This window comes from Macrobrachium rosenbergii, chromosome 8 (genome assembly GCF_040412425.1).
Source record: "Macrobrachium rosenbergii isolate ZJJX-2024 chromosome 8, ASM4041242v1, whole genome shotgun sequence".
Lineage (NCBI taxonomy): Eukaryota > Metazoa > Arthropoda > Malacostraca > Decapoda > Palaemonidae > Macrobrachium > Macrobrachium rosenbergii.
In genome coordinates this window covers 67,097,632-67,125,626 of record NC_089748.1, presented here as the reverse complement: position 1 = coordinate 67,125,626, position 27,995 = coordinate 67,097,632, and the positions used below count along the sequence as shown (strand labels likewise).

The window sequence follows — 27,995 nt, the reverse complement described above, 5'->3', positions numbered from 1 at the left end:
GAAGGTTAATATTTTATTCTTCGTGCGCAGTAAATGCATGTTACATGATATAAGAAAAAGTTACATGATTAGAGATAATAACTTCTTGTAGTATACGTGATACATCAAAGTATCAATATTTGTTGTAAAGGAGGATCTGATACCCAGAATCAGTTAATAGTCTTATATTAAGTTATTGGTAAGGTAAGCTGGACAATCATTAGGGCAAGGATTATCCGCCAGTGAGCACACGGTGTCTGTCCAGTCGCAATATAGTGCATTGGGATTGAAGAGTGTTCCTGCTGGGCATTGGTTCTCAAGTTCCACCCACCCTGCAGTGTCCTGTAAATGACGTAACATAGAATTCTTAAGTACCACAAAAATACACTCTGAAGTTTGTTTTCTCAGACAGAGCGACACAAGTGCATACATAATATTTTTCTAATATCCCTGGTACTGTAGAGAGAAGCACTAACACGTACGTGATATATATATATATATATATATATATATATATATATATATATATATATATATATATATATATATATATATATATATATATATATATACATACATACTGTAATAGGAATTTTGTCATTTACACACGTGTGACTTTGTTATATTCACATCTATTAAGCTTTTTAAGAGTACGAATAGCAATGCAGGATCAAGTATAGTCGGAAGGTTTTTTTTAATAGAGTTGAAATGTGAAATAAGAAGACAATATTATCTCAGAAAGACATCATTTAAGCGATTAGATTTAGCGCCATTCGTTATGGCGCTATGGAGGAAACAGCGGAGTGATGACTGAATGAAAAATGAAGCAATAGATCCGTCACTGATAAGTTAGAAGTTTGCAGAATTCATGGAAAATTGAGGCAGGGGGAGAAATCCAAAGCGTAGCAGGGGGAAGAAACAGCAACTGAGCTGAAGTACCCACTAATTATGGCAAACTCTATGAAGTATTGCTCTGACATGATTTCCCAAAGTTCAGTACTTACGATCGTGCACATGTAGTAGTGGGTGCAGTCGTTAGGATCGGGGTTAGGTCCTACTACGCTGCAGTGGGGAGACGGTGGAGGTGGAGTTGGAGGAGGGGTGGTTGCGAAGGGGTCCTTTCAAGAAGAAAAATAAAATATCTCATTAAGTGTTCTCAACAAAAAATCCCTAGCTATAAGGAATACTTTGAACATATGCTCTAGGATCATACATATTATTCATATCATTGCAACAGGAACTGTGGAAGTGCAGTATTTACTGGAGTAGTATCTGGTTCCAGGGTTGGTGGTCTTGTGAAGTGGCCTCCGCTCAAGACATCGTTGATGGACATGAGAAGAGGGAACGCCTCACCGTGGCATTTGGCGTGGAAGTCGTCAGTCTCGACACTCCAGACCATACAACCAGCCAAGCCCTTGTCTAAAGCGTATTGGGCCTGTGGGAGAGATGACCAAATTGCGAAATTTAAATGCTGGACATTTAGAAATTGGCGTTCATTTTCTTTTCACGAAGACTAAATTAACAATGGGATTCAGCTGGAATATATGGAGCATAAATCCCTTGCATGTAAGAATAACAGTGGAATTCAGCTAACAATGGTTTCTTCTACGAAAAGTTGGCCATCATGGATTAGCAGACAATGTGAAATTAATGGCAAACTTCCACGAGAAAGACATGACGACTCCACTTACCTTAATGGCTACGGAATCAGGGTCTTCGTAGGATACCCATATTTGGTTGTGGGAGAAGGAGTAAGAGTAAGGCTCGTGCATGGCTGGGTCATGAACTATGGTCCAATCCTCTGTCATTTGGAAGTCGCAGATCTGGAAGAAGAATATCCCTCTTGCTTTACACATATGTAACCTAATCTGAATGTCATTATTAACCAGTAACAGACTTTATCAAATATATATGTTGTTGTCATAAGTTAAAAGAATTTTTCAGATTTTGGAAGGTAGTTTATCTATCTGTCTATATATCGTAATTAGTCTCTAAGGACTACTGTTTGCGAGGGGGCCGTTAACTCTCGTAAATTATGTCTCGTGAAAAGTTACGCAGTGATTCCAAAGATACTGTCCAAGAGCACCTACATTACCAGGAATACGTGAGTGGTTAGCATCCCGACTCATCTTTATTTCACGAAAGAAAATGAGGGAATTCAACAGGGAAGTAAGCAATGATTCTTAAAGATAATGTCTTCAAGACTGTTGAATGGTAAACCTAATTGTCAAAGGATATAAGCATCAGATTAAATCTGATTTCACTACTTGAAAAGAAGTGACGCTAATTCTATCATAGTAACTGAATAGCTCATTATCCAAATGGCATACCATGCACCAAACATTAGGTATCCCTGGTCACATTAGGTAACTCTGATCTGTCCTGTATCCACTAAAACTAATAACATGAGAAGTTGTTTGCAGGGAGATATTCGTGAAGAATGCAGTCAGTCCGGTGTTATAGCTATTGACGGTAAGCTATTAAGAAATTATAAACTTTTCCTTCCAAATTCACTCTGATAAGACAAACTGACAATATAGTAGTTAAAACAGTTGTAGCACTTGTTTTTAGAATGGTGCTAGTTCGAAAAACTTTCGCGAGAATCTCACTTCATTGTAGCCCAAGAATCCATTTTGTCTGGTGAATGGCCCAGCAATGCCAGCTTGAGACGCGGGAGCATAGAATCCAGTTTCAGATGTAGAGTCAAGCCTCCATGTTCGGCCATACAGAGGAATACCCAAAACCAGCTTGTTTGCTGGGGCACCCTTTTCTAGCCAGTAGTTGACAGCAAAGTCCTAGAAAAAAAAGTTCTATTAGAGCTTGAATATTTTACACTAAATTTTTAATTCTTTTTAACTTTTCATTGTTGTAGGTAGACTTATTAAGCAAAGGAGTAAAATAAACGTCACGTCTGAATCATTGCATGATGGAAATAAGAAATCTACCGGAAAGCATTCATTATCATAAAGTTCACAAAGCGCTTCTGGCACGAAACTATTGAAATCTATTCACTGCTTGAGGAAAAAAATTCCCTGATAATTGCTGAAAACACATCTACCTGACCAACTACTTCTAAAGAAAGACTTTTTTGAAAAGTGTAAATTACTTCAACCTTCAGCAAAGATCCAAAGTTTATTTACCCCATTTAGGTAGAGATTGTCCCCAGTATCATCTGGGTGAGGGTAAAGGCAAGACTGGTGGTGGGTGAATTTCTCCCAGCTGCCGTGCAGATCATAGGCCATAAGGTTGATAAGGTCGAGGTGTTGGGACATAGCTGGGACGTCATAAGCTGGGTCGATGGTTTGTTTGCCAGCAGACACAGCAGCTGTGAGTATCATACCCTCTGCGTGCAGAGCCTCCTTCAGGTCACTTAAGAGGGTGATGAAGTTAGTCTGTAAAAAAGGTTAGAGGTCTATTAACCCTTCCGTGTTCCAACAGTTCCATGTTCTGTTTTGCATTAAGCATAAAGTATTATTTTTTAGTTTTATCGCTTCCTTTCTTATAGTATTGGGCAATTTTATCCACTTTGGTAATTCAAATAATACGCTCCACAATGATTTTTCTTTTTTGGTAATCTGCTCACATTGCAGTTAACATTTTAGTTTTAAATGACGCATACTATTTGACTAAAATTCTTGAAGCATGAGGACCGGAATGTTTGGACTTTAAGGAGAGTTTATATTTACGTTTATTCCTTGAAATATAGGCGAAAGGTGCGGAAACTTACGTAATCCTCAGGATTGCCACCTCTCTGTGTGGGATACTCCCAGTCCATGTCCAGGCCATCGAAGCCATGAGTTTTCAGCAAAGCTATTGAAGAGTTCACGAAGGTCTTTCTCTTCGCTGGATCTGCTGCCATCTGGGAAAGAGGAATTTTTCTTATCTTTCGTTATAGAAACCCCCTTTTGTATTATTACACAGATGTGATTCATATCAAATATGAGCTTACCCAAGGTTAGGGTATGGACTGAAGTGCTGGTTCTTATCAGGTGAAGTCATATGTATCATTTTAAGGTTGGGGAAGGTTATATTTGGTCACTGGTGTCGTACATAAAGTACTGTATGTGGTTTCTTTAGGTTTTGAAACAGTTCTTATATTCATTCCCTCAGAATAATCTATCAACTTCGTTGAATTAGCCTCCAAAAACGCACGTATAACATCTTTCCACCATACAGAGACACTTATCAAACTTCCCCAAGTAATATGAATGCATTTCCTCATAAAATATTCAGCTGTATCATTCAGCCTTATAGACTAGTTATTAATGAACTCGTGTGTATATAGTCAAGATGAATTTTTTTTTTAAATGCTATAGTAATTCTTTCTCATGGGATGAAACTTGGTATGAGAAATCCACGTTTCATTTTACACCCCAATATAGAAACATATTTTTTATAAATGACAGTCATAATAAGGAAGAATCGAGACCAACGGATGGTCTTGTGGGAGGACAGTTATCTCGGCAACATATAATCACCTTGAGAAAAAAAGGAGAAGTAACCAATATCAGCCATAACCTATAAAGTACTTATCATATGAAATTCTGCAAAAGACAGATCTCGATTTCTACTCATAATTATCAAAATTGCCTCGAATCTTTTATAAATCAAGGTTCATAATTTTTTTAAATTCTTTGAAAAATTTTTAAAGCAACGTTGTGCAAATAAATTTGTGATTGTGGTCACGCCGTTTTCAAAAGAAATCTAATTCAAAATTAAGCTTTAGAAATTTAAACAAAAAACATTTCATTCTCAAGCAAAAACATAAAGATTTTCGTAAACAACAGAAGCAAGAACTGCTATACCGCAGAGTACGTGGTTGAGCCTTCGTTCCACCCGCCGACTCCCAAAATGGTCTTCAAGTTGACGTTCCTCTTCTTGAGTTTCACGAAGCGGTCATATGCACATTTGCCCCCGCCGTCACACAAGTCGTTCCAGGGGTCCAGAACCTGTTTGGTATTAAATAAGATTACTTGTACTCCAAAAGAAACTGATTTCCCACTCTAGACTGATAAAAAATATAATAAACAATTAATACAATTAAGTTTCACAGAAAATTTCTCTAGCTGTACAGATTTGTAGAGGAGAAGTCACAGACAGTCGTGAGAATATGCGCAACTGCGGATTTTTTTATGAGTAATAAGTATTGATAAGATTTTAGATAAGTGTGATGCTAATGCCATTTCTTCTGTTAAAACTATTTATACTAAATCTGACGAAACAGAAGAAATACTCGTTGTGAAGAATAGTTTTCAAACAAACAACAGGATCATTAACAGTCTGAAGATAAATTAAAGGTTTGTCTCACTATTTTCTCTGACTCTTCATAATACTGGGTTGAATAAGAGGGTCTCTGTTATTCAGATCAGACTAACATATGAACATACACTAATAAGTTCTCAGCTCTTGTCATGAGTGAAAAATTAGAGGTATTAGGAAAACCTAACTTGCTGTCATTAAACCACAAAATGCTGTCACGTCAGATATATTGTAAGGTATAAAATGTGATATCTAATAACATAAATTAAGAATGAAAGGAAGATCTTTGAGATAAAAGAAGAAGACGCCCATTTTGTGTACTGCAGTGACAGAATGTGACATAAACACTTTACCTTAATCTCATTGGTGGTGGGATTCAATCCGGCAAAGGCATAAATGAGATGGGTGCAGAGGGCTGGGTCCACGTCCTCCACGTCAAACTTTCCTTCTCCCGGTCTGTATACAGCCCAGGAACTGAAGTAGCATACGACTACCTCAGCTTCTGCTGAAAGAACACGAAGCAAAGGTGTTATCCGGGTATAAATAAATATTTTGTTTCGGAAAAGTGGAATGAACAGCTTTAATTCAAAAGTTATTGGCGTGGAATCCATAGACCATTTATTTCCGTTACAGATCAATCACAGCAAATAAACCTTCGTGGTTTCAAGTCGTTTTACAATGAAATGTATAGGAAATACGAAAGGGTCATGCATAGCCCGACGACGAATACATTTCCGCGATTTCTGTATCTAGATTTGATAGGTACGGTATGACCAGGATCCACTAAGACTCTTCCTTCCTGGGTTTGACGATTGCTTTCGTTTCAACCTGCGTTGTGGCATCCAAGATACTCATCGGTTATCTCTTATTCCTTTCATTCTTTCAAGAATTTTTCTTGCTTCTTTCGTGTTTAGGTTCCATCTCATTTTTCTTTAATGTTTTGCCGTTTTTCTCACTTAAAATCTGTGTATGATAATATACGGACAGCTCTTTACCATAGCTACGAAACGTATCTAGCTGATCTGAGCAGATCCGGTACAGGCGGTTAGCGTTCAGAGATGGAGGGTGAAACAAAAAAAAGTTTTTCATCAAAGATTTTGATTTAGAATCATTAACATCGTTAACTATATCTGAATCGCAATTTAGAACGAATAATCATCGTAAAATTGTAAACCTTACATAATAACATTGCCTGCTTATCTTATAATGTATTTTGATTGTGATGTTATTATAGTATTAATTTTTGTTGCGCGGGAGCAATTACTTAGGAATATATATACCGTCAATAATAATGTTAATGATTAGTAACAGTACTTCTCCCCCCAACCTTCCTCCGTACTTCCTATGCTGTCCACTATATTACCGATCACCTGGAAAGGTATCAGTACAATATCTACTTGCTGAGGAAAAGTAATTTTTACTCATGAACTTGTCTGAATCAAGGCGGTGGATATGAAACATAGAGGTCAAACATTTTACAACAAGTACTGCGAGTTGAATTCAACATTTGGAAAAGGCCTATGAAGTTAATTAGCAGTGCCGTGCTTAACCGTGAATGTCTGCTGGTTTATTTGTCTGTCCAGAGACAAACAGGTAAAGGAAACGTTTATCAGATCGTGGATTTCCTTTGGGGGAAGGAGGCTGGGGTTTTGGGGGAATCGCGCCGGCGCGGCTGAGGAAAAAAATCTCTGAACTCTCATAAGAATACTACTGTAAATCGATGAGCAAGTTTTGGGACTTCACGTCGATGATTTTATGCTCTTAGAGTTTCAAGTTACAGCTGAGCCATGAGAGAGAGAGAGAAGAGGAGAAGAAGAAGAAGAAGAAGAAGAAGAGAGAGAGAGAGAGAGAGAGAGAGAGAGAGAGAGGGAAACATCGATGCTTAAATAAAACTCATACAAATCTGTTATTATTCGCAGCGTATCGTTACAAAGTAACTACTCGATTAGTCACCAACGAGTAATTTTTTCCGCATCAGTCTGTTTTCATCTATTTTCCCATTTGCTTCAAACCTTATCTTGTTTATCTCCGAGCTACCTCTGGGTGGTCTGTATGCTAGTGCGCATTCAATATGATAAGTAAAGGTATCTGAAATTCTTCTTCTTCACCATACAACCAGAAGGAGAGAGAGAGAGAGTTCTGCGCGATCTACAGTAGTTATTATGACTACGTCTTGTCACCAGAAACCTCCGTCAAATTTCTCATGATGAACTTTGAAAAAGGCACGAGTACTACATTGAGTCTTAACGTGACTGAATATGAATCTTTGAACTATAACAGATATTCAGCAATAAATAATTGGACACTTACTACTGTATGTTTTAAGTGAGGGGCAACGCCAATCCGTGAGAAACCGGAAACTCAGAGAACACTCCCTGAGGTGAATTGCAATGTCATGCGAATCGCGTGTGAGGTGGTGCATTAGTTTCAAGGTTAATGTCAAGTCGAATCTAAGGCATAACGACATTCATTCTTTCACAAACGATAGACTACAACTACAGTGTTAAACAAAGTTTCTTTGCATAATGTTATAGATCATTGTTTTGCCTAGATGAATTCGTAAAAAAAAAAAAAAATAGTTTCTCCTTTAAACGTGTCTGTAGTCCTAAAATAAGTGCGAGTATCGCGATAAACTCTTGCAAAGTTACCTCGACTCGTTCCAAGGGCACGAATCTTTCAAGAGAGTGAAAGAAGAAGGGTTCCTTACTTGTGTAGGAGAGGAATACTCCGAAGAGTGAGAGGAGCAGCAACAACCTCATGGTGCAACCGGCCGAGACGAGCTACAGGCACGACAGCGGAGTTCAGGGTCTTATGAAGACGATTGTGTCCCGTCCCACGGCAGATGAAACGTCACGTGGGTACAGAGTGATTTCGAACGTTCTGTCCAGTTTCGTAATTAGAATTTTTTTTAGTAATATTTTTGTATATACTGTATATGCCGAACTGATAAAGCATTTTTTTTAATCTTAGTTCATTTGCACTTGAAGCACTCAAGAATTTACACGCAGTGTGTGCCTATCTGTGCATACAGTGTATACTTATATGTATTTACAGTAGGTCTGTCACTTTTGTATATATATAGATGGATACATATAAACCAATATGCATATGAATACACGTACACACACACATATACCCATATATATATATATATATATATATATATATATATATATATATATATATATGTATATATATTTATGTGTGTATATATATATATATATATATATATATATATATATATATATATATATATATATATATATATATATAAGAAATATATATTTATAACCTAATAAATGAACAATGACATAAATACTTTACACCAAACAGCTAAAATTTTAATCTCATTGCAGGTCTCATGGGTTCCTTTAATGAGCTGTTATAACAAGATTTACTCTATTGCAGTTTGGTAGTACTTCACCAATCTTTGACAGATAGACAGACACTTAGATATATCGATAGACAGATATACAGACTGAGAGAGAGAGAGAGAGAGAGAGAGAGAGAGAGAGAGAGAGAGAGAGAGACTTAATGATATTTAGTCAATACTTATGAATAAATCAAAGTTAAGAGACAACCGTTCGTGGATATATTTACTTCCGTATAAATAAGAATAAGAAAAATTGAAATTTGAAATGGCCTTACAAAAAATTAGCCCCAAACGTTAGCTCCCAGTTCAAATTCTTGATTAATACACTCTAGGAAACAATTTAATTCTAAATTTTGTCAAAAGTTTGAATGATTCAGCGACAGATAAAAAAATTAATGTAGTAATTCCTCCTTCCCTTACTTCTAACTTATATATGGACGATGGTATTCATAATAATAAGTCTTGCAGTATTATTAAAGCAATATGTGGCTCAGAGAACGAAAAATGTAGATAATGGTCACTTCAGAAGGTTAAAAGTGACTTTGGATTAGGCTGCGGAAAAGGAGATAGTAACAGATCTGGATTACAAATTAGACTGGTCTCATGGAAAAACAGATAGATCAATGATTGAAGAAGTAGGCATCAGCAACCTACCTTAGGGCAGTCCAGTAAAGAAAACGAGAAAAAAATGACATTTGCAAGAACTGATCGCCTTTTAGAACATAATCGGTCATCTTAGCAATTAGAAAATTGCTCTTGGTGAGTTTCAGCTGCAAATAATACCGTTTCAGTTGATCAAGTCTGAACTCTGCCTTCAGTGTTTCCAGTCACAAGATTGTCTTCTATTCGAGCAAAAAATCTATCATCAACTGACGGGTGACGAGATAAATAAACATACTCATATCTGGAAGTACGTATGTTCGTGTCTCTGCTTTTATACCGTATCTTAATATATTGATTAGAGCCGTCTTGTGTCAGTAACCTATTAACTTCGCTGTTGTTTACAGGAACTAACTATCAAGTAATTTTCTTAGGTTTTCTTGGTATCCAAGAAGCTCCAGTGAGCTTCAGAAATTTGAAAGATCCTAAACACGACGTTTTTCTCGCCCTGTCATTTTTAAAAGGCTTGTGGTAATGAACGCTCGAATTAGATCAATATTTCTTCCTTCGAAATGGTTATTCAGTTTTCTATATCAAACCCAAAAAGCACATATTCGAATCCTGGCCAAGTCAGATACCCATATATCATTTCCCTTTGGGTGTAAGTTATCCCAGAAGTATCGTGAATGCAATAATCGAGGGCGTTTGTGGTTTAATCATTCAATGTGAACAAACAAAACTATTCTGTTTATATATATATATATATATATATATATATATATATATATATATATATATATATATATATATATATATATATATATATATGTATATATATATATATATATATATATATATATATTTATGTGTATATATCTATATATCTATAGATAGACAGATACATACATATATATATACATATATATATATATAAATATATGTATGTTTATATATAGTAAATAAAATTGTTCGATTTTGGTGCATCAGTCAAAACACTTACCTCATTTACAACACAGCCTGGCATCGAATACTGTGTGAAGGCCTTTGATGACCAAAGCAGAAATTTAGGCACCTGTTGATTAGTCACACTCTCGGGTGTAAGACGGCGTGGAGAAAGTCGCGAGGCTTGCAACTTCACCTTAAAATATGTACGCATGTGTATACGATGTAAGATGAAATTCCCTGTTGTATATCTGTGTTCATATAAATTCAACAATTTAGACGTTTGCAACCTATCTTAAGCAGTGATAAAAAGTAAAACTTTAGATTTAACAGTGATGAAAAGCAAAACTTTAGATTTAACAGTGATAAAAGTAAAGCTGTAGGTTTAACAGTTATAAAAGGTAAAGCTTTAGATTTAACAGGTATAAAAAGTAAAGCTTTAGATTTAGCAGGGATAAAAAATGAAGCCTTAGATTTAACAATGATAAAAAGTAAAGCTTTGAATTTAACAGTGATAAGAAGTAAAGCTTTAGATTTAACAGTGATAAAAAGTAAAGCTTTAGACTTAACAATGATAAAAGGTAAAGCTTTAGATTTAACAGTGATGAAAAGCAAAGCTTTGGATTTCACAGTGCTGATAGGTAAAGCTTTAGATTTAACAGTGATAAAAGTAAAGCTTTAGATTTAACAGTGATAAAAGGTAAACGTCTAGATTTAACAGTGATAAAAGGTAAAACCTTAGATTTAACAGTGATAAAAAGTAAAGCTTTAGCTTTAACAGTGATAAAAGTAAAGCTTTATATTTAACAGTAATAAAAGGTAAAGCTTTAGATTTAACAGTGATGAATAACAGTGATAAAAAGCAAAGTTTTAGATTTAACAGTGATAAAAAGTAAAGCTTTAGATTTAACAGTGATGAATAACAGTGATAAAAAGCAAAGTTTTAGATTTAACAGTGATAAAACGTAAAGCTTTAGATTTAACAGTGATAAAAAATAAAGCTTTAGATTTAGTGATGAATAACAGTGATACAAAGTAAGCTTTAGATTTAGCAGTGGTAAAAGGTAAAGCTTTAGGTTTAATAGTGATGAAAAGTAAAGCTTTATATTTGACAGTGGTAAAAAATAAAGCTTTAGATTTAATAATGATGAAAAGTAAAGTTTTAGATCTAACAGTGATAAAAATTAAAGCTTTACATTTAACAGTGACGAAAAGAAAAGCTTTAGATTTAACGGTGATAAAAAGTAAAGTTTTAGATTTAACAGTGGTTAAAATGAAAGCTTTAGGTTTAACAGTGATGAAAAATAAAGCTTTATATTTAACAATGGTAAAAAGTAATACTTTAGATTTAATGGAAAATACATATTAGATTAAATTGTCACAGACGGTACAACACTTGGTTAGGTCAAGCGTAATCTCTTTATCTAAGAAATTTTGAAATACGAAAAAGTAACCGACAAAACAATGTAACATCTGTGCATTTCTAGGAAGAGTATCCTTGGAAACGAGACTAGGCAATAAAATGAAAATAAAATTGACTGGTTGGATAAAGGTTCTTGAGCCCATCTCTGTCAAGATTATTTCGAAAATGGTGGACTGAATCCAATTAGCAGAAAAACGAATTCACATTCTTTCGTGTTTAGTATTGAAACATTTCATAGGAATTGCATGTTAAAGAACAAATGACAACTAATCGCAAATAATAAAAGAAAATAGATACCTCCAAATTACTCGATGAAGTAGAAGATACTGAAGTTAAGAAATAAAACTACTAAAATAGTTAGATAAACAGACAGATAAACGGGGAGATAGATTAATAGACAGATAGACAGCAATAAAAAAAAAAGATGTTCATGTTTCTCTAATACAGCCTTCAACTGATCTGATGCATTCCTCGATAAAGCGGTAAACAAATGATTCTCGTTTGCCTGATGTTCGTTTCCCACACCAAAGTGATTTTTATCTCGCAATATGAAATGGCATTCAATAAAAAGAAAAAAAAAAAAGTAAAAGAAACAGCGTCACGTGGTGATATACCACGCCTCCGTCGTTGTTTTCGCTGGCATGAGAGCTTTGTCAGTGCGCCAAGAGGGAAAGAAAAAATGTAAAGGAAATGTATCACATGAGTACCAATCCTCTCGTCTTTCGGGAATTCGACGGGAAACATAATTATCAACACTGTCCGCGAAATTGAAGTTGTTTGTAACAGTCATAGCCTGCCAGCAGTACGAGAGTTTAATATGAGAAGTGAGGCAAAACAAAAGGATGTTGTTGTTCGAAGGATATTTTCGTCCACAGACAACCTATTTGGAGTAAACATTGTTTCTGTTATTATCCACAGTGAGAATATATTTTAAGGAGAAGCTTCGATGTATCAGCACAGCCATACATGAAAATGAGAAAAGTAAAGAAGAATGGATTATAAATGAATCTATTTCTTAGATAATAAAAAATAGTGCTAATAATATTTCTGTAAATAACTATGATTAAAACTAATCATAAGTAAGTAAATAAATAAATAAATAAATAGTTAAATAAATAAATAAATAAATAAATAAATAAATAAATAAATAAATACATATATAAGTAAATAAATAAACAAGAGTGTGTTGGAAGGTACCCTTTAACAAAGGAACTCTAACTAATGATTACGGAAAGCCATGGTACAGGAGCTTATAACTCAGAATTTGAGATCACGGGTTATGTGGTCACCACAAGGCGTGATTAATAAATACATTATCTATATATACATTATACACACACACACACACACACACACATATATATATATATATATATATATATATATATATATATATATATATATATATATATATATATATATATATATATATATTTAATACACACATGCACTCGCCCCACCACGTTCTGTCATCACATCAAGTAATGTTATAATTCATGATTATTAAAACTCATATTATTACGTTAATTAAATATATATATATATATATATATATACTATATATATATATATATATATTAATATATATATATTTAATTAATAGTATATATATATATATATATATATATATATATATATATATATATATAATGCATGTATATTTGTATGTGTGTGCATACATGTAAAATTATCCCCTCTCTCTCTCTTTCTCGCTCGCCTCTCTCTTATTGTTAATAGAAACGTATTGCTCTATCGTTAAAGAATCACATTTCAGCAGGTTCGCTTTCAAAGAGCAGTAAATGCAGAATTACTAACGAACAGCAGAAGGGTTTCAAAAGCACAAACCTTGCCACATCGTACGATTGCTTATGAGAATATTGCACCTGCCTTTCTATTTCTTGTGAATTTTAAAACTGATTTTCAGAAATAACTGTCCCTTGTGATCTCAGAAAGAACTGAATAACCTGCAAGTAAGCCATCGACCAAGGTCCACATTCGAACGGGTGAGGAGAAAAAAAATAATATGAGAGTCTAAATGCTTCTCACGACAGTATAAAAGTAAGGCTTAATGATAAGCATTTCTTATCGAGCTACTGCACTAGAGTCAAAACGAGAAGGACATGCAGTATTCTATGGTATTAGAATACCCATATAAAGGTTAAAGAATAACGCCAGAAAAAGAACATATAGAGAATCACAACGAAAAGAAAAATGAAAGAAAGTGAATTTTTTTATTTTGTGCTTGGAACCGAAGTTTTCCAAAAAACTCTGAACAACAACTCTGAGCGCAATGTTTCAGCTTACACGCATAGGTAGCATCTTCTGAATCCCGCAATAATTCTCATTATAAACCTTAAAAATGTAACGAAGATGAGTCGCTCTTGATTTTTTTAAAGTCTAAATAAGTAACCCACTAGACGAAAGTTTGCATCTGAAAATGCAAGTTGGCTACCAAATAAGTCAAGAAGTCTCAGAGTTCTGGGTGCTCAGTCTCTCCTTAAAGACTTAAGATTTTTCAGTGGCGTGGTAAGACTTGTTTGCTGTTTTAGATTACTCTTATAATAAATTGCTTGTAAGTAATAACTTTGGATATCAAAACAAAGTCTCTGGCAACGAAGTAAATGTGCTGGATTAGTACCATGAGAATACCTACCACTACCTCTGCTATCAGGTTCTGTTCGCTTTATAAACTCCCTAATTGTGCATTCTCTCTCTCTCTCTCTCTCTCTCTCTCTCTCTCTCTCTCTCTCTCTCTCTCTCTCTCTCTCTCTCTTACTTGATGATAACCACTTACGGATTTTATGTTTATAATAATTTAATTCCTATGAATATTTTTTATTCTAACAGAATAGGCAGAGTTCCTGACTCTAAAGACATATAGTGAAATATATTGAAGCAAAATGATTTCAGCGTAGAGACCAAAGTGTCATTTTTTTTACTTCTACATTAACTCTTTTTTTACTATAAATACCAATTTTTAGGAAGCTGAATGATGAAGTTACTTTTTGAAAGTGGTAAATGCAGGAATCCGGATATTCAAATTTAAAACAGGACAGTTATTTCTTTCTGTAGTCACAGAATTGAACATATCAGCATGTCGCAAATATGCAACGAGAAATGGTAAAATTTACTCTTCAGCAAAAGCATCTTGACGTAAACTGACCCTTTACAGCCTTGAGTAGAATTCTTATCGTCCTTCACTCGTCAAATTTGATTGAAAAGTAATGTCCTTCAGAGCACATTCTATTTTTTCTACCCACTTTTTGCTCTTGGGAAAATATGCAGGCATAACCGGATGTATTTATAAATTCGTTTGAGTAGTGCCTGAAAATATCTGTACTTTCAGGTCAAACATATGCGTTGCTAGTTATGCGGGGGACCTTCTGTTATCTATGTCAAAGGAGACCTGATTTTTTTTTTTTTTTTTACAATTTTTAAGTTCAAAGATAAGGAAACTCGGTTTCATATCTGTTAGGACACTCATCCTTATTTTAAAGAATTTTTTTAAGGGTCTTATTTTGAACCAGGTTAGATTCTGTAAGAAATAAAAACAGTAGTTTTTTTTATTGTATGTGTCCTCATGAGGCTATCCTATGAACCTTACATTGAGCTGGTAATGTAGAAGTGTACACAAATAAATATTCACGATTGCTGAGAAGCAAAATATTTAACACATCTTTATCTTAATACATCTTTATCTATTTATTAATCTATTAATTATTTTTTTCTTTTTTAATAAGGGGGATATCATCATTATGTATTTCCTTTTGCCTCCTCTTATTTCTTCTTAATGAACACCATATTCTTTGGAAGTCTGAATTTCAAGTCAGTGGCCCCTGCGGGCTTGTTCCATATGAATGGGTTTCATCTTCTGAATAATAATAATAATAATAATAATAATAATAATAATAATAATAATAATAATAATAATAATAATAATACTTGCGAATGGATAATTCCCATTCATTAATACCAAAACCTACGAATATAAGTCTCAGAAGTAATCAGTGCGTATATAGCCTAAGCATATATCTACAAACAATTCTAAACAGGCATTTTTATACCCGCAATTATGATTTCATTCACGCAAAATATAATAAACATTTCTGTATGTAAATAAAGACAAATGAAAAATTTTGTTTGTATTTTGACGAATGTGGCAACGGGATTCTGTCTTAAAGAACAGGAATTATAGTAAATGAGAAAATGAAGATTTGAACACCAAATAGTTGGGCAGATAAGAGTAATTTTTTAGAAGAATCGTGCAAATGATGATACAAGCATCAAATTTGGCACAATTGTTCTCCAAGGGATACTAATCAAATCTGCCCGATTGGCCAATTGAAAATCCAAAATGGCGGCCATTTTTCAAGATGGCCGCCAAAATAACCACCCGAAGTTCATGTTTTGCTTAGAAATATTTGTAGTTGTCCGAATTGCATGATCTAAGTGTGGATTCCTATGTTTTTAAGCCTGCTGATGTATATTTTCTAGTTTATAACATGGTTAAGGCACTGTATTAAAGGAGTGATTGTCGGGCACTACCAAGTCACACTGGTGACATCACTGCTGTGAAACTCAGCATGGGGTTCAGTGTCAGCTAAGTAGGAAATTTATGTTGGCATCATACTGCAACAACCTACTAACAAATCAACCCCAAAATCAGGGTTAGGCAGCCGCACCTGAATGGACAGGATGTGCCAGCGCGGGAGAGCCGAATCAAGGATAACAGGGTTTTAGTTATCTGGATGGTGTACAGATTGCATGGGACTTATGACACTGGATGAACGATCGGACTAGGTGTATGGCACATGCAAGAACCTAGTTGTATCCCATACAGGAAGTGCCTATTGTATATTACAGGACATAAGAGGCCTATTATATTATTACATGTACAGGGTGGTAAAAGGATAAACCCTCGACCCTGAACGTCATCGTAATCATGGATGCGAACTCTACTGGATGATCATGGAAAACAGACTGGACCAAGTGTTGCCTATGTCAGGAGGTTAAGAAAGAAGATCTAAAATCTCCTCAGGCCAATCCTGCCAGAAGACGGGATGATGGATATACAAACCTGGCAAAGAATATTCCTCTGTTTCACTCACTCAATGCGTTACCAATCAAGCTAGACCCTGCAAGACTTGATGAAGGTTCTGGGATAGAGGAAACGTTGAGAAAAAATAAGGCACATTATCATGAGAGTTGCAGGCTTCTGTTCAACAACACAAAGTTACACCAAGCTGAAAAAAGAGCAAGTCATGTAGGTACTAGTGATGAGGGCAGTAGAGGTAAGATTCCACAAAAGCTCCAAGAAACTAAAACAAAAGACTGCTTCTTCTGCAAAACTGAAGGAGGGGAGCTTAGAGACGCAATAACAATGCAAGTGAATAGGAGAATAAATGAATGTGCCAAAACACTCAGTGATACAAAACTTCTCGCCAAACTAAGTGCAGGGGATGTCATAGCCCAAGAAGTGAAATATCACCCTGGCTGTTTGGTGGCATTGTATAACCGAGAACGGGCATACCTAAAGGTGCAGCAGCAAGAAAAAGACAGGAACACTGGAAGGATGCATATCCAATTGCTTTCTCCGAACTCGTCACATACATCTGCGAGATGAAAAATGCCAGTGAGAGGCCACTGATTTTCAAGCTTGCTGATTTGACCAAGCACTACAAGCAGAGGCTGGAACAGCTTGGTGTTGACTTGCCTGATGTTCATCCTACTCGACTCAAGGATCAGCTGCTTTTGCACATTCCACAGCTGCAAGCTAATTGCCAAGGACGAGAAGTTCTGTTGGCTGTTGAAACTGATGTTGGTTCAATCCTATCAGAAGCATCCCATTATGGTGAAGCGATCCATCTAGCAAAAGCCGCTGGGATAATAAGACAAGACATGCTCCGTCAGAAGTCGAATTTCAGCAGCTATTTTCATGACAAAGACTTAGAACAGGCTGTGCCAACATCACTGCTTCAGTTTGTATGCATGATCGAACATGGTGCAGACATCAAGTCCCAACTTCATCATGGAGCATCAAAATCAGACTTTGCTGTATCACAACTTCTACAGTACAACTGCTTTGCCAAATACAAGGAAGGAACGGGTGTCCACAGGCATTCCAAGGACTGGGAGCCACATTTTGCTGTCTACATGGGCCTGTATGTGTTTGCCAAGACGAGGAAGAGACAAATAATTGAAATACTCCATGAGAATGGGCTCAGTATATCATATGACCGAGTCCTAGAAATCTCAGCACAGTTAGGAGAAGCAGTTGTTGCACAGTCTTGAGAAAGAATTTGTTCACAACTGGAGCAGTTGACAAAATAGATCATAATCCGACTGTGACCACAGCTGAAACATCTTTACATGGTACAAGTGTGTCCATTTTCCAGCATCTAAACACAGGAAATCCTGGTGATGAATGTGAGCCACTCAAACTAGATATAGAGTCAAAAATGAAAGTAAAAAAATGTCCAGAGCTTCCAGAAGCATACACCAATATTTGACCAGCATACATCACCAAAAACCCCAATCCTCCTCCAGTTGCAAGCCAATCCTTACCAGCACCAGAGTCGATCAGGTCACATTTGAAAGAAGAATATTCTTGATTGGAGGAAGTCTTCCTCACTGAGAATGTGGCTGATGCAGTCAGCATCACATGGTCAGCATATCATGCAACACAGAAAAGGAGCCGTCCATTTGAAGTGAGCATATCGGCAATGATGCCTATGTGGTGAGACCAGACGCACTCTGTTGCAACTATCAAGCATGCCATGGAGAAGGTCCATGATACAGTGGCTTTTTTGAACCCACAGCAGACACCTGTAATTGTTGCTGACCAACCGTTGTATGCTCTGGCGAAACAAATACAGTGGAAATGGCAAGAATATGGAGAGGACAAGTTCGTTGTCATGTTTGGAGGCCTTCATATAGAAATGGCTTCACTGAGATCGATAGGAACATTGCTATGAGACAGTGGGTGGACCACTGCCATTGTGGAAGCAGGGGTGGCCTCATCTAGTACATCAGAGTCTTACCTGTCTGCATCCAGTGTCGCAAAGACAAGACAAGCACACCAGATTACAGCATGCAGCTTGTACAAACTGATGAAGAAGGCATACCATGATTTCTGCTCTGAAGAGTCTAGCACATCAGAAATAACCTTTGAGGACTGGTGTGAAAAACGGAAGAAAGAGAGTCTGCAGTTCCAATTCTGGAGTCTGGTGCTGGACATGGAACTCACGATATTCACACTCATCCGCTCATTCAGAGAAGGAGACTTCAACTTGTACCGTGAAGCACTTTCAGAACTGGTGCCTTACTTCTTTGCAAATAACAATGTTAACTATGCCCGGTGGATCACTATTCACCTCTGAGATAGTTATGATGTCACTCGAACAACAACATCCAGGCATGGCCAAGGAGTTTCACAATGGCAACTTCGTCATCCACAGGTTGAGAAGAGAATTCTTTGGCATGGCGATTGATCAAGCGCACAAGCACAATAATGCAGTTATCAAAGGTGACGGAGGAGCAATTGGGTTGACAGAAGACCCGTCAGCACTTCGTAGGTGGATGGTCGCTGGACCTGAAGTTAGTCGTCTACTAGCTGGATACGAGGCCATGTCTGGTATGAAGGATGCCACATACAGCAGCAGACACCATGAGCAGACACCGAGTGCCCAGAAATCTTTCTTTGAAAAGGTGAAATCACTCTCGGCAGACCTGATGGTGTTAGATACAAAGAACATTGCAGACCCAACTCTAGCTGAAATGGTAGCTACACATCACCGGCGAGGCAAAGAGCAGTTCCTATCATTTATGAAAGGGCTAGAGGATGAAGCTGAAAGTCTTTTCTATCATCCAATCAAGAAGAACCCTGTTTCATTCTTCAAACAAGAACAGGCTGAGGGAATTTCTAAGGAGAAAGTCCTAAAAGATGACTGTCAGTTATTCTCGCGACTGTTCATCTCAAGCCAGAACAGACAGTGTGACTTGCAAGAATTCTTCAAGCACGAGAATCAGTTATACCCTGCATCTCTCAGTGACAGCAGCAAGCTTCATACGTGTCAGAAGTCACAGCTAGTTGAAATTCTTGAAGCGCAAGTGAATGTCCCAGTGGGAGAACCAAAGGGACATACGATCATCATTGACAGCTCAGCAATGCCTCACCTCCACGTACTTCAGAGACATTTAATGACTATGCCAAAGAAGACATCATCCCAAAGGTGGAATCCTATGGTGCTCGGTATAAGCAGGTGGACATAGTCTTTGATGTATACAAGAAATCAAGTCTGAAATCAGAGACGAGGTCAAAAAGAGGGAAAGGAATCAGAAGAAGAGTGACAGGAACAAGCAAGACACCAGGAAACTGGCAAAGCTTCCTTCGTGACCCCAGCAACAAGACTGAACTGTTTCACATCCTGGCCAAAAAGATGTGTGAAGCAGAAACGACAAGCACAGTCATTGTCACAAAAGGAGAGGATGCCATTAGCAACACAGTGAAGTCTCTGGATGCTGTGTCCCCATGTTGTCACGAAGAAGCTGACAGTCGAATATTTGTTCACGCCAGGGATGCAACGACTGACGGGAGCAAGTCTATAATCATCGAGGCTAATGACACAGATGTGCTAGTCATAGCAATATCTGTACTGCCATCCTTCTAGAAACTAGGTCTTCAGGAAATGTGGACTGCCTTTGGCCAAGGAGCCCATATGCGATGGATTCCAGTCCATGAGGTAGTTTCTGTAATTGGGCTTGAGAAAGCTAGAGGGATCCCCTACTTTCACACATTCACTGGATGTGACATTGTGTCTGCCTTCCCTGGGAAAGCGAAGAAATCTGCATGGCAGACTTGGAATGTATTTGATGATATTACTGAAACATTCATCAATCTCAGCCAGCATCCAACATTGATTCGTGATCTTGACATGCAGAGGCTGGAAAGATTCGTTGTCCTCATGTACGACAGATCAAGCGCAGCCACTGGTGTGGACGAAGCAAGACTAGATCTGTTTGCCTGCAAGCAGAGACCATACAACTCAACTCCACCAATACAGGCAGCCCTCAGAGAACGTGCAAAGCGTGCAGCCTACCAGGCTGGGATCATCTGGGGCCAGGCAACCCACTGTAATCCACACATGAGCAGTCCAGCTGAATGGGGGTGGACACAGAAAGGAGAAGCATGGCAGATACATTGGACAACACTGCCACCGATTGCAGCAAGCTGTCAAGAATTGACAAAGTGCTCCTGTAAGAAGGTTTGCAAAGTAAGATGTAAGTGCTCTCAGGCAGAGCTTCCCTGGACATCACTCTGCAGCTGCATATGTGAACAGTAGCAGATCGAGAAACAGCAGCACGGTACACATAACTTTGAAAATGTACTAGCCTGGACAAAACATTTGTAAAGAAAGACCAACATCTTGGTGGTCATCTTGAGAAATATGTCTCAGAGTGCTTTTTAAACAGGAAAATATAGTTCAGCAGGCTTCAAAACATAGGAATCCACACTTAGATCATGCAAATCAGACAACTACAAATATTTCTAAGCAAAACATCTACTTCGGGTGGCTATTTTGGCGGCCATCTTGAAAATGGCCGCCATCTTGGATTTTCAATTGGCCAATTGGGCAGATTTGATAAGTATACCTTGGAGGACACTTGTGCCAAATTTGATGCTTGTATCATCATTTGCACGATTTTTCTGTTATCTGCCCCACTAAAATATTCAGCTTCTCTTTACACACTTGCTGGTTCGAGTCCCGTCTGGGAAAGCAAATATTCATTACCCTTGCTCTACTGCTGGTTTAAGATTCTGAATGCGGAGTGAGCAAGTGGTAAACCAAATACACTTACAAGCTCTCTCTCACAAAACAGCATTTATTTATCTATATCTATAAATATATATATATATATATATATATATATATATATATATATATATATATATATATTAGTCCAAGTGCACACATACAAAACCATATATATATATATATATATATAAATATATATATATATATATATATATATATATATATATATATATATATATATATATATACTGTATACTGTATATATGCGGTACGTCCAAACACACACTCTGCACAACTGTATTTATGTATATGTGTCTATGTATGTAATGTATATAAATATATATACATATATACAGTATATGTATGTATGTATGCATGTATGTATGTTCACCACTTTTCTATTCTCTTTAGGTCAAGGTTTGTCTGAATAACCAAAGTGAAATCATCAACGATAGAAGGAGAAATAACAAAACTGTCACTAAAGTCGATTGAGATATCAGCATTTAAATCTACTGGGTCCCTGGAATGTAACATTATACATTTTGCACCATTAACAATCAACTTGAACAATAAAAGGGGTCTGCCATTGTCCTCAAGACAAAAAGAAGAGCTCATTAAAAAGAAGTCCTTAAAACTTTTACATTAAACTGAAAGAAACTGATAAAATCACCTGGTACTCACGTGTGGGTGTATGAATGGGTGCAAACCGCCGGTATAAAAGCCTTGGATTACAGCATCTGCTTACAGGTAGCCTGTCTCCTTCTCCTCCGCAACCATGAAGTTACTTCTGCTGGCCTCCCTCCTCGCTGTCTGCGTCGCGTACACAGGTGAGTGCAGTTATTATTATTATTATTATTATTATTATTATTATTATTATTATTATTATTATTCAGAAGAAGAAGAACCTTATTTATATGGAACAAGCCCACCACAGGGGCCATTGACTCGAAATTCAAGCTTCCAAAGAATATGTTCATTAGGATGTAAGAGAAGGTAAAGGGAAATAAAGAAAGAAGTCTGACTTATCAAAAATAAAAAAGTAAACTGATAAATTAATAAACTAATACATAGAACAAAAAGACAAAAATAAATGCTAAAAGTGAAATCGAGTATACTTTTTGCAAAGGTATGAGAGTCTGCAATTAGCAGGCTCTCATACCTTTGCAAAAAGTATACTTGATTTCACTTTTAGCTTTTATTTTTATCTTTTCTTTTTGTTCTATGTATTATTTTATTAATTTATAAATTTATTTTTTTTTCTTTGATAAGTCAGACTTCTTTCTGTATTTCCCTTTACCTTCTCTTACTTCCTAATGAGTACCATATTCTTTGGAAGCTTGAATTTCGAGTCAATGGCCCCAGTGGGCTTGTTCCATATGAATAGGGTTCTTCTTCTGAATAATAATAATAATAATAATAATAATAATAATAATAATAATAATAATAATAATAATAATAATAATAATTTTCATTTTGATTAATAGATGCTTTATCTTTTTAAACAGCTGCAATTTCTATAATGTGTTGTGATTTCGATTTACTAAACCAACTGTATCAAATCTACTATATTACGAAATATGAAAGACCCCTTAACTAGCCAGGTTATTTACTGATTTTAACACATCGTAGAGTAATGGTATGTAAACAACCTTGTAACCCCTCACCATTCACCTGAAAACAGGAATTTGCAAAAATATTTGCCGTAGTTTTCGCTTTCAGTTTTTCACCGGTGAAACCCAGTTTTTGCAAGAGGATTAATTATCACTTTATGGACGGATTACGATGGTCTTATGATGTACCAAGTTTGCATCAAATTTGCTTACTATATTAAAGATTCAGTCTACAGAAGAAAAAGTATACCTTAGTTTTACCAGACAACTGAGCTGATTAACATCTCACAAAACAAACAAACGTTCACTGAATTTTTAAAGAACGGATTCAAAGGTTTCTGAAGGCTTAATTATTATACATTCATGTGCAAGCACGTACGATAGATAGATAGATACAGATACCACTATAGTTTTCATGTGAACATATGGAGTGGGAATGTTATGATAGATACAATCATTCATCATAGAAGTACAAAAACAGAAAAAGAAATCCTCAGAATTCTTGTTTTTTCAAAGTCATTTTGTGCAGTTTCGGTTTACGGAAGAAAATTTAACAGTTCGTTGCTTTACTCTGAAGTACAGTATATCAAATGATTAGATTACAATGCACATTTATCTATCACGCAGCGGCGGAGGTCGTCTGTTACTACAGCTCTTGGGCTGTCTACAGACCCGGTAAAGGGCAATTCGAAGTAGAAGACATCGAAGCGACCTTATGTACTCACCTCATCTACGCCTTCGCCGGGCTTCAGGAGAGCGGCGAGATCATGGTAAGATATGAAGAGGACCGCCAGAGGTTCTCGTACGGATTCAGAGACGATACATACAAGCTAGTATCATTTTTGGCATAGGATGCAAATACTAGCAGCTGAAATCTATTGAAAATAAAAAAAAAATAAACTTAGTAGATGATCCAATGACGTAAGTATCGAATCACCATCATTACAGTTTCAAATACTGTTCTACAGGTGTTTGATCCTTACAACGACCTCTGCGAGGACTATGGCATGTGCGGCTATGACCGGTTCACTGCTCTGAAGAAAGTGAGCCCAGGACTGAAGACCTCTTTGGGTGTTGGAGGATGGAACGAAGGATCCACCAAATATTCTAATGTAAAGTATATCATGGTTTTATGTGCTTTTTATATGTTTAAACTTGTAAATACTACTCTTTTTAGATGTTTTTAAAATCTTAATGCGAGATAACTGTTATAGCATTTTTTCTCGTTTAAAGTACATTCTTTATCCCTTTATGAATTTTATTGTTAATATAAAAAAGGATGAGAGAAGTACTAATTTACAGAAAAAACATACTTTTTTGTGTTTTTAACAAACGGACAAATGATTATACAATAAATGGTTTTAAGAAAATATTCTCAGCGCACGAGAAACGATAGGTATGACGGATTCTTAATATAATCTCCCAGTGGCAATCCCCGTAGGGGGATGGTGCCGTCAGTGCACCTCACTCGGTGCACTGTAGGCATTACTTAGGGTTCTTTGCAGCGTCCCTTCGGCCGCTAGCTGCAACCCTTTCATTTCTTTTACTATAACTCCGTTCATATTCTCTTTCCTCCATCTTTCTAACCATTGTTTCTCAGTACAACTGCGAAGTTTTCATCCTGTTACACCTGTAAAACCTTTTACTCTTGATTTCACTTTCAGCGCTGAAGGACCTCATAGGTCCCAGTGCTCGGTCTTTGGCCTAAAATTTATATTCCATTGGCAATGATTTCTTTACGTTTCATTTTGTAATCAAATAACTCACGGTTGCTTTAGACGCCAAGAACTGTAATTCACTGTGTGGCGATGATTGATATTTAAAGGAAAGACAAGTTACGGATACAAATGAGTAAATGACATAAAACAGCACACACTACAAACAAATATATGTTTGTCCTTATGTTAGTATGTAAAAAATGACGGTTTTACCACATAACTGGAGGATTTAGTTTCAACAATCAGTCCATTTCAGGTTCAGGGAGAGAGAGAGAGAGAGAGAGAGAGAGAGAGAGAGAGAGAGAGAGCTTTATGAAACATACCTCTACAAACGTGCGACACTCTTGTTTTTTATCTTCTACTTCTCTTAGCAATTTCTCCCGGTACAAATCATTTATCGTCTTTATACTTGATTTCTTCTTGATTTTTCCAGATGGCAGCAAGCGCAGCAAAGAGGAAACTCTTCATCGACTCTTCTATCAAGCTCCTGAAGGACCACGGCTTTGATGGTCTGGACATGGACTGGGAATATCCAACACAGAGAGGTGGAAGCCCCGAGGATTATGTGAGTATTACAACTGATGAAATATAAGTATATCAAAACAACGCTCATTCTTTGAAGAATAACCTAAATATCTTGAAGAATTAGGAGAGGAATCCTCACAAAATGAAAAGTAGCGTATGTGTATATGAAGAACTAACTGCTTACCTTTCTTGGTAGGTGCTTGAAACATCTCCATTTTGAAATGGCAGCAAAAGAAGACCTGCTAACGATTAATTAATGTAAAACAGAACGTTTAAGAGCTTTCCATTTGAAAAAAACAGGGGAATGACAAGTCTTATACTCAAATGAGCATAGGTTTTTTTTTCAATAGATGTCATGTCTCTTAGCTCAAAATCAATCAAGAAAAATCATATGGGTTATGCTTGCTTCATATCATCCACTGACTGGCCTCATGTTCTCATTTTTAGGTCAACTACGTGACCCTCCTGACTGAGCTCAAGGAAGCTCTGCACGCCGAAGGCATGGTCCTGTCAGCAGCCGTGTCGGCAGGAAAGCCCACCATCGACGCAGCCTACAACGTGCCAGCCGTGTCTGAACAGCTTGACCTCATCAACTTGATGACCTACGACCTTCACGGCGACTGGGAACCTTACACTCATCACCAGTCCTGTCTCTATCCTCACCCTGACGATACTGGAGATACACTCACGCTCAATGTGGTAAGGCTATTTTCAAAGTGCTTCCTTCCTAAAAAAAAAAAAAAATGTCCCTTTCATAACCAGTATTAACTTTTGAATGCCTCATCTTCCTTCCTGCTATTCGCTAGAGGCATGAAATCGTTCTTTGAGAGGTGAACTTAAAAATTTTCTTTTTTTTATTGAAATTTCTTTTAGTATTCCAATGTTTGTACGTTGTTGGGTTCCTCCGACAAGATTTTCCAATAAGAACTCAATAAGAACGATTGTTATCTAGTCAGAATTAAACGAACCAGATTTAAAAATAGGTCATGTGTTGAAAAACTCGAAGTGCCCAAATGCTTGAATGCCCAAATGCATTCCTAAAATTTTTATTTGTATTATTACGCTTACTGTACTTAATTCCCTTGCACGCCATTATTCTACCAACAAATATTACACTAGAGAAAAGTATCAGTGCTCACACTGCAAATCTGGACAGCTATTCTGAAACATGCCAAGATATTTTATCCTAAATTCACAGCATAACATATACATACACACACACACACACACACACACACACACACACACACACACATATATATATATATATATATATATATATATATATATATATATATATATATATATAATATATTTTTTTTTAATGGCATCAAGCCTTGAGCGGAAGATGAGTTTCATCCTACTCAGAGTAAAACTACATCAAATCTTTCTACAGGATTTCGCTGTTAACTACTGGCTTGAGAAAGGAGCACCCAAGAACAAGTTGGTTATGGGCATTCCCCTGTATGGCCGCACTTGGTCCCTCGACGATCCATCCCAAACTGGATTCTACGCTCCAGCCAGCCAGCCTGGACAGGCTGGACCATACACTGAGGAAGCCGGATACATTGGATACAATGAGGTGTGATATTTTTTCTCTTATTTTTCAACGTGATGATTTTCGAAGACTACTGTGAACTGAGTATGAAAGCTACTAAGTAAGAGGAATGAGGATCTTTATAATTTTCCAAATTATGAAAATTATGATTCTCATCATGTTGCTACTGAGTATTAGTTTATTCTGATATGCTAAGTTGAGGAACCATTGGCTTAAACACATACCTCTTTTTATACTGTATATGGTTTCTGAGAGTAGTTGTGACAGCTTTCTTATAATATCTTATATCATATTCCACATCTTCAACATCTTTGAGATTCAGAGCAACTCTTTTGATATTCTCTCATATCTTTTTACATCCCACTTAAGTTTGTTAAAAGATTTAGCATCAAGACATTCATTTGAAGTTTTCCAGCCAACTGTAATTCATTTTATTGTCACAATGCAACGCTTATGAAGGATAGAAAGATATCAATGAAACGACTTGGAAATGAAAAAAAATGTATCACTGACTAAACTTATAAAGGATAGAAAGTATATCGATGACGCAACTGACGACGAATGGATTATCGGAACAAACTTCATCAAACAGAAATAAGTTATTGTTTCTCATTATCATTACGTCCTATTCTGTACAAAGCACATTCCTAAAAGTTCCTCCTTTCCAGATCTGCGAATCCCAAACAAAGAACCCAGGAGCTTGGACTATTGTCCACGACCCAGCCATGAACGAGCCCTACGCCTACAACCTCCACAAGGGCAATCTGTGGACCTCTTATGAGGATGCAGATTCTGTTGCTATCAAGGTAAACAAATCTTCCTCAATGAAAAGTAATGCCAGTATGTCACTGTTACAAATGGATGATATTTGCAGAGTCACAGACACTTCTGGAATTTCTCTCCGCATATGCATTCGTACATCAGTGCTGTTTCCGAAATAAAGTGTATTCGCTGATTCTTTTGCAGGCAAATTATGCCAAGAACCTTGGCCTCGCTGGATGCATGGTATGGAGCATTGACACTGATGACTTCAAGGACGTTTGCGGTGCAGGTGCCTACCCACTCATGCAACAGATCCATGCTGTCTTCCCAAACTAAAAAAGGGAGATTCCATTGTGATTTAGAAAATGTAGTTTCCCCATCTTTCTTATGTTCAGAAATATATATATAAAAAGAATAAACAATTGACAAAG

At 36.6% G+C, this 27,995-nt stretch overlaps 2 protein-coding genes across 3 annotated transcripts; one reads left to right on the top strand and one right to left on the bottom strand.

Moving 5' to 3' along the window:
• On the bottom strand, positions 1 to 8,087 carry LOC136840938 (chitinase-3-like protein 1). Of its 2 annotated transcripts, none has more exons than XM_067107902.1 (10): positions 7,946 to 8,087; positions 5,592 to 5,740; positions 4,785 to 4,928; positions 3,707 to 3,838; positions 3,120 to 3,371; positions 2,589 to 2,774; positions 1,671 to 1,802; positions 1,241 to 1,414; positions 984 to 1,097; positions 1 to 321 (listed from the first exon to the last, which is right to left on the bottom strand). In XM_067107902.1, exons 1-10 carry the CDS (start codon positions 7,995 to 7,997, stop codon positions 163 to 165), a joined length of 1,494 nt encoding a protein of 497 aa, XP_066964003.1. In that variant the 5' UTR covers positions 7,998 to 8,087; the 3' UTR covers positions 1 to 162. The 2 variants fall into 2 exon arrangements, with proteins under 2 accessions (XP_066964003.1, XP_066964002.1); XM_067107901.1 differs by having other exon boundaries at positions 5,592 to 5,743; positions 7,946 to 8,080.
• Positions 7,956 to 27,995, top strand: LOC136840939 (acidic mammalian chitinase-like). Its single transcript, XM_067107903.1, has 9 exons — positions 7,956 to 8,092; positions 21,803 to 22,218; positions 23,629 to 23,771; positions 23,970 to 24,113; positions 25,153 to 25,284; positions 25,692 to 25,943; positions 26,641 to 26,826; positions 27,471 to 27,608; positions 27,769 to 27,995. The coding sequence occupies exons 2-9, from the start codon at positions 22,167 to 22,169 to the stop codon at positions 27,898 to 27,900; spliced, it is 1,179 nt and encodes a 392-aa protein (XP_066964004.1). The 5' UTR covers positions 7,956 to 8,092; positions 21,803 to 22,166; the 3' UTR covers positions 27,901 to 27,995.

What these genes read in the sequence shown, in the direction of transcription:
- LOC136840938 (XM_067107901.1), bottom strand. Translation starts at nt 7,997, where the DNA reads ATGAGGTTGTTGCTGCTCCTCTCACTCTTCGGAGTATTCCTCTCCTAC. An exon ending in GCTCAACCACGTACTCTGCG is followed by an intron (nt 3,839 to 4,784) that starts GTATAGCAGTTC and finishes CCTCTTTCCCAG; the next exon opens with ATGGCAGCAGATCCAGCGAA. An exon ending in CTGATTCCGTAGCCATTAAG is followed by an intron (nt 1,415 to 1,670) that starts GTAAGTGGAGTC and finishes TCTCTCCCACAG; the next exon opens with GCCCAATACGCTTTAGACAA.
- LOC136840939 (XM_067107903.1), top strand. Translation starts at nt 22,167, where the DNA reads ATGAAGTTACTTCTGCTGGCCTCCCTCCTCGCTGTCTGCGTCGCGTAC. An exon ending in AGGAGAGCGGCGAGATCATG is followed by an intron (nt 23,772 to 23,969) that starts GTAAGATATGAA and finishes ACTGTTCTACAG; the next exon opens with GTGTTTGATCCTTACAACGA. An exon ending in ATACACTCACGCTCAATGTG is followed by an intron (nt 25,944 to 26,640) that starts GTAAGGCTATTT and finishes ATCTTTCTACAG; the next exon opens with GATTTCGCTGTTAACTACTG.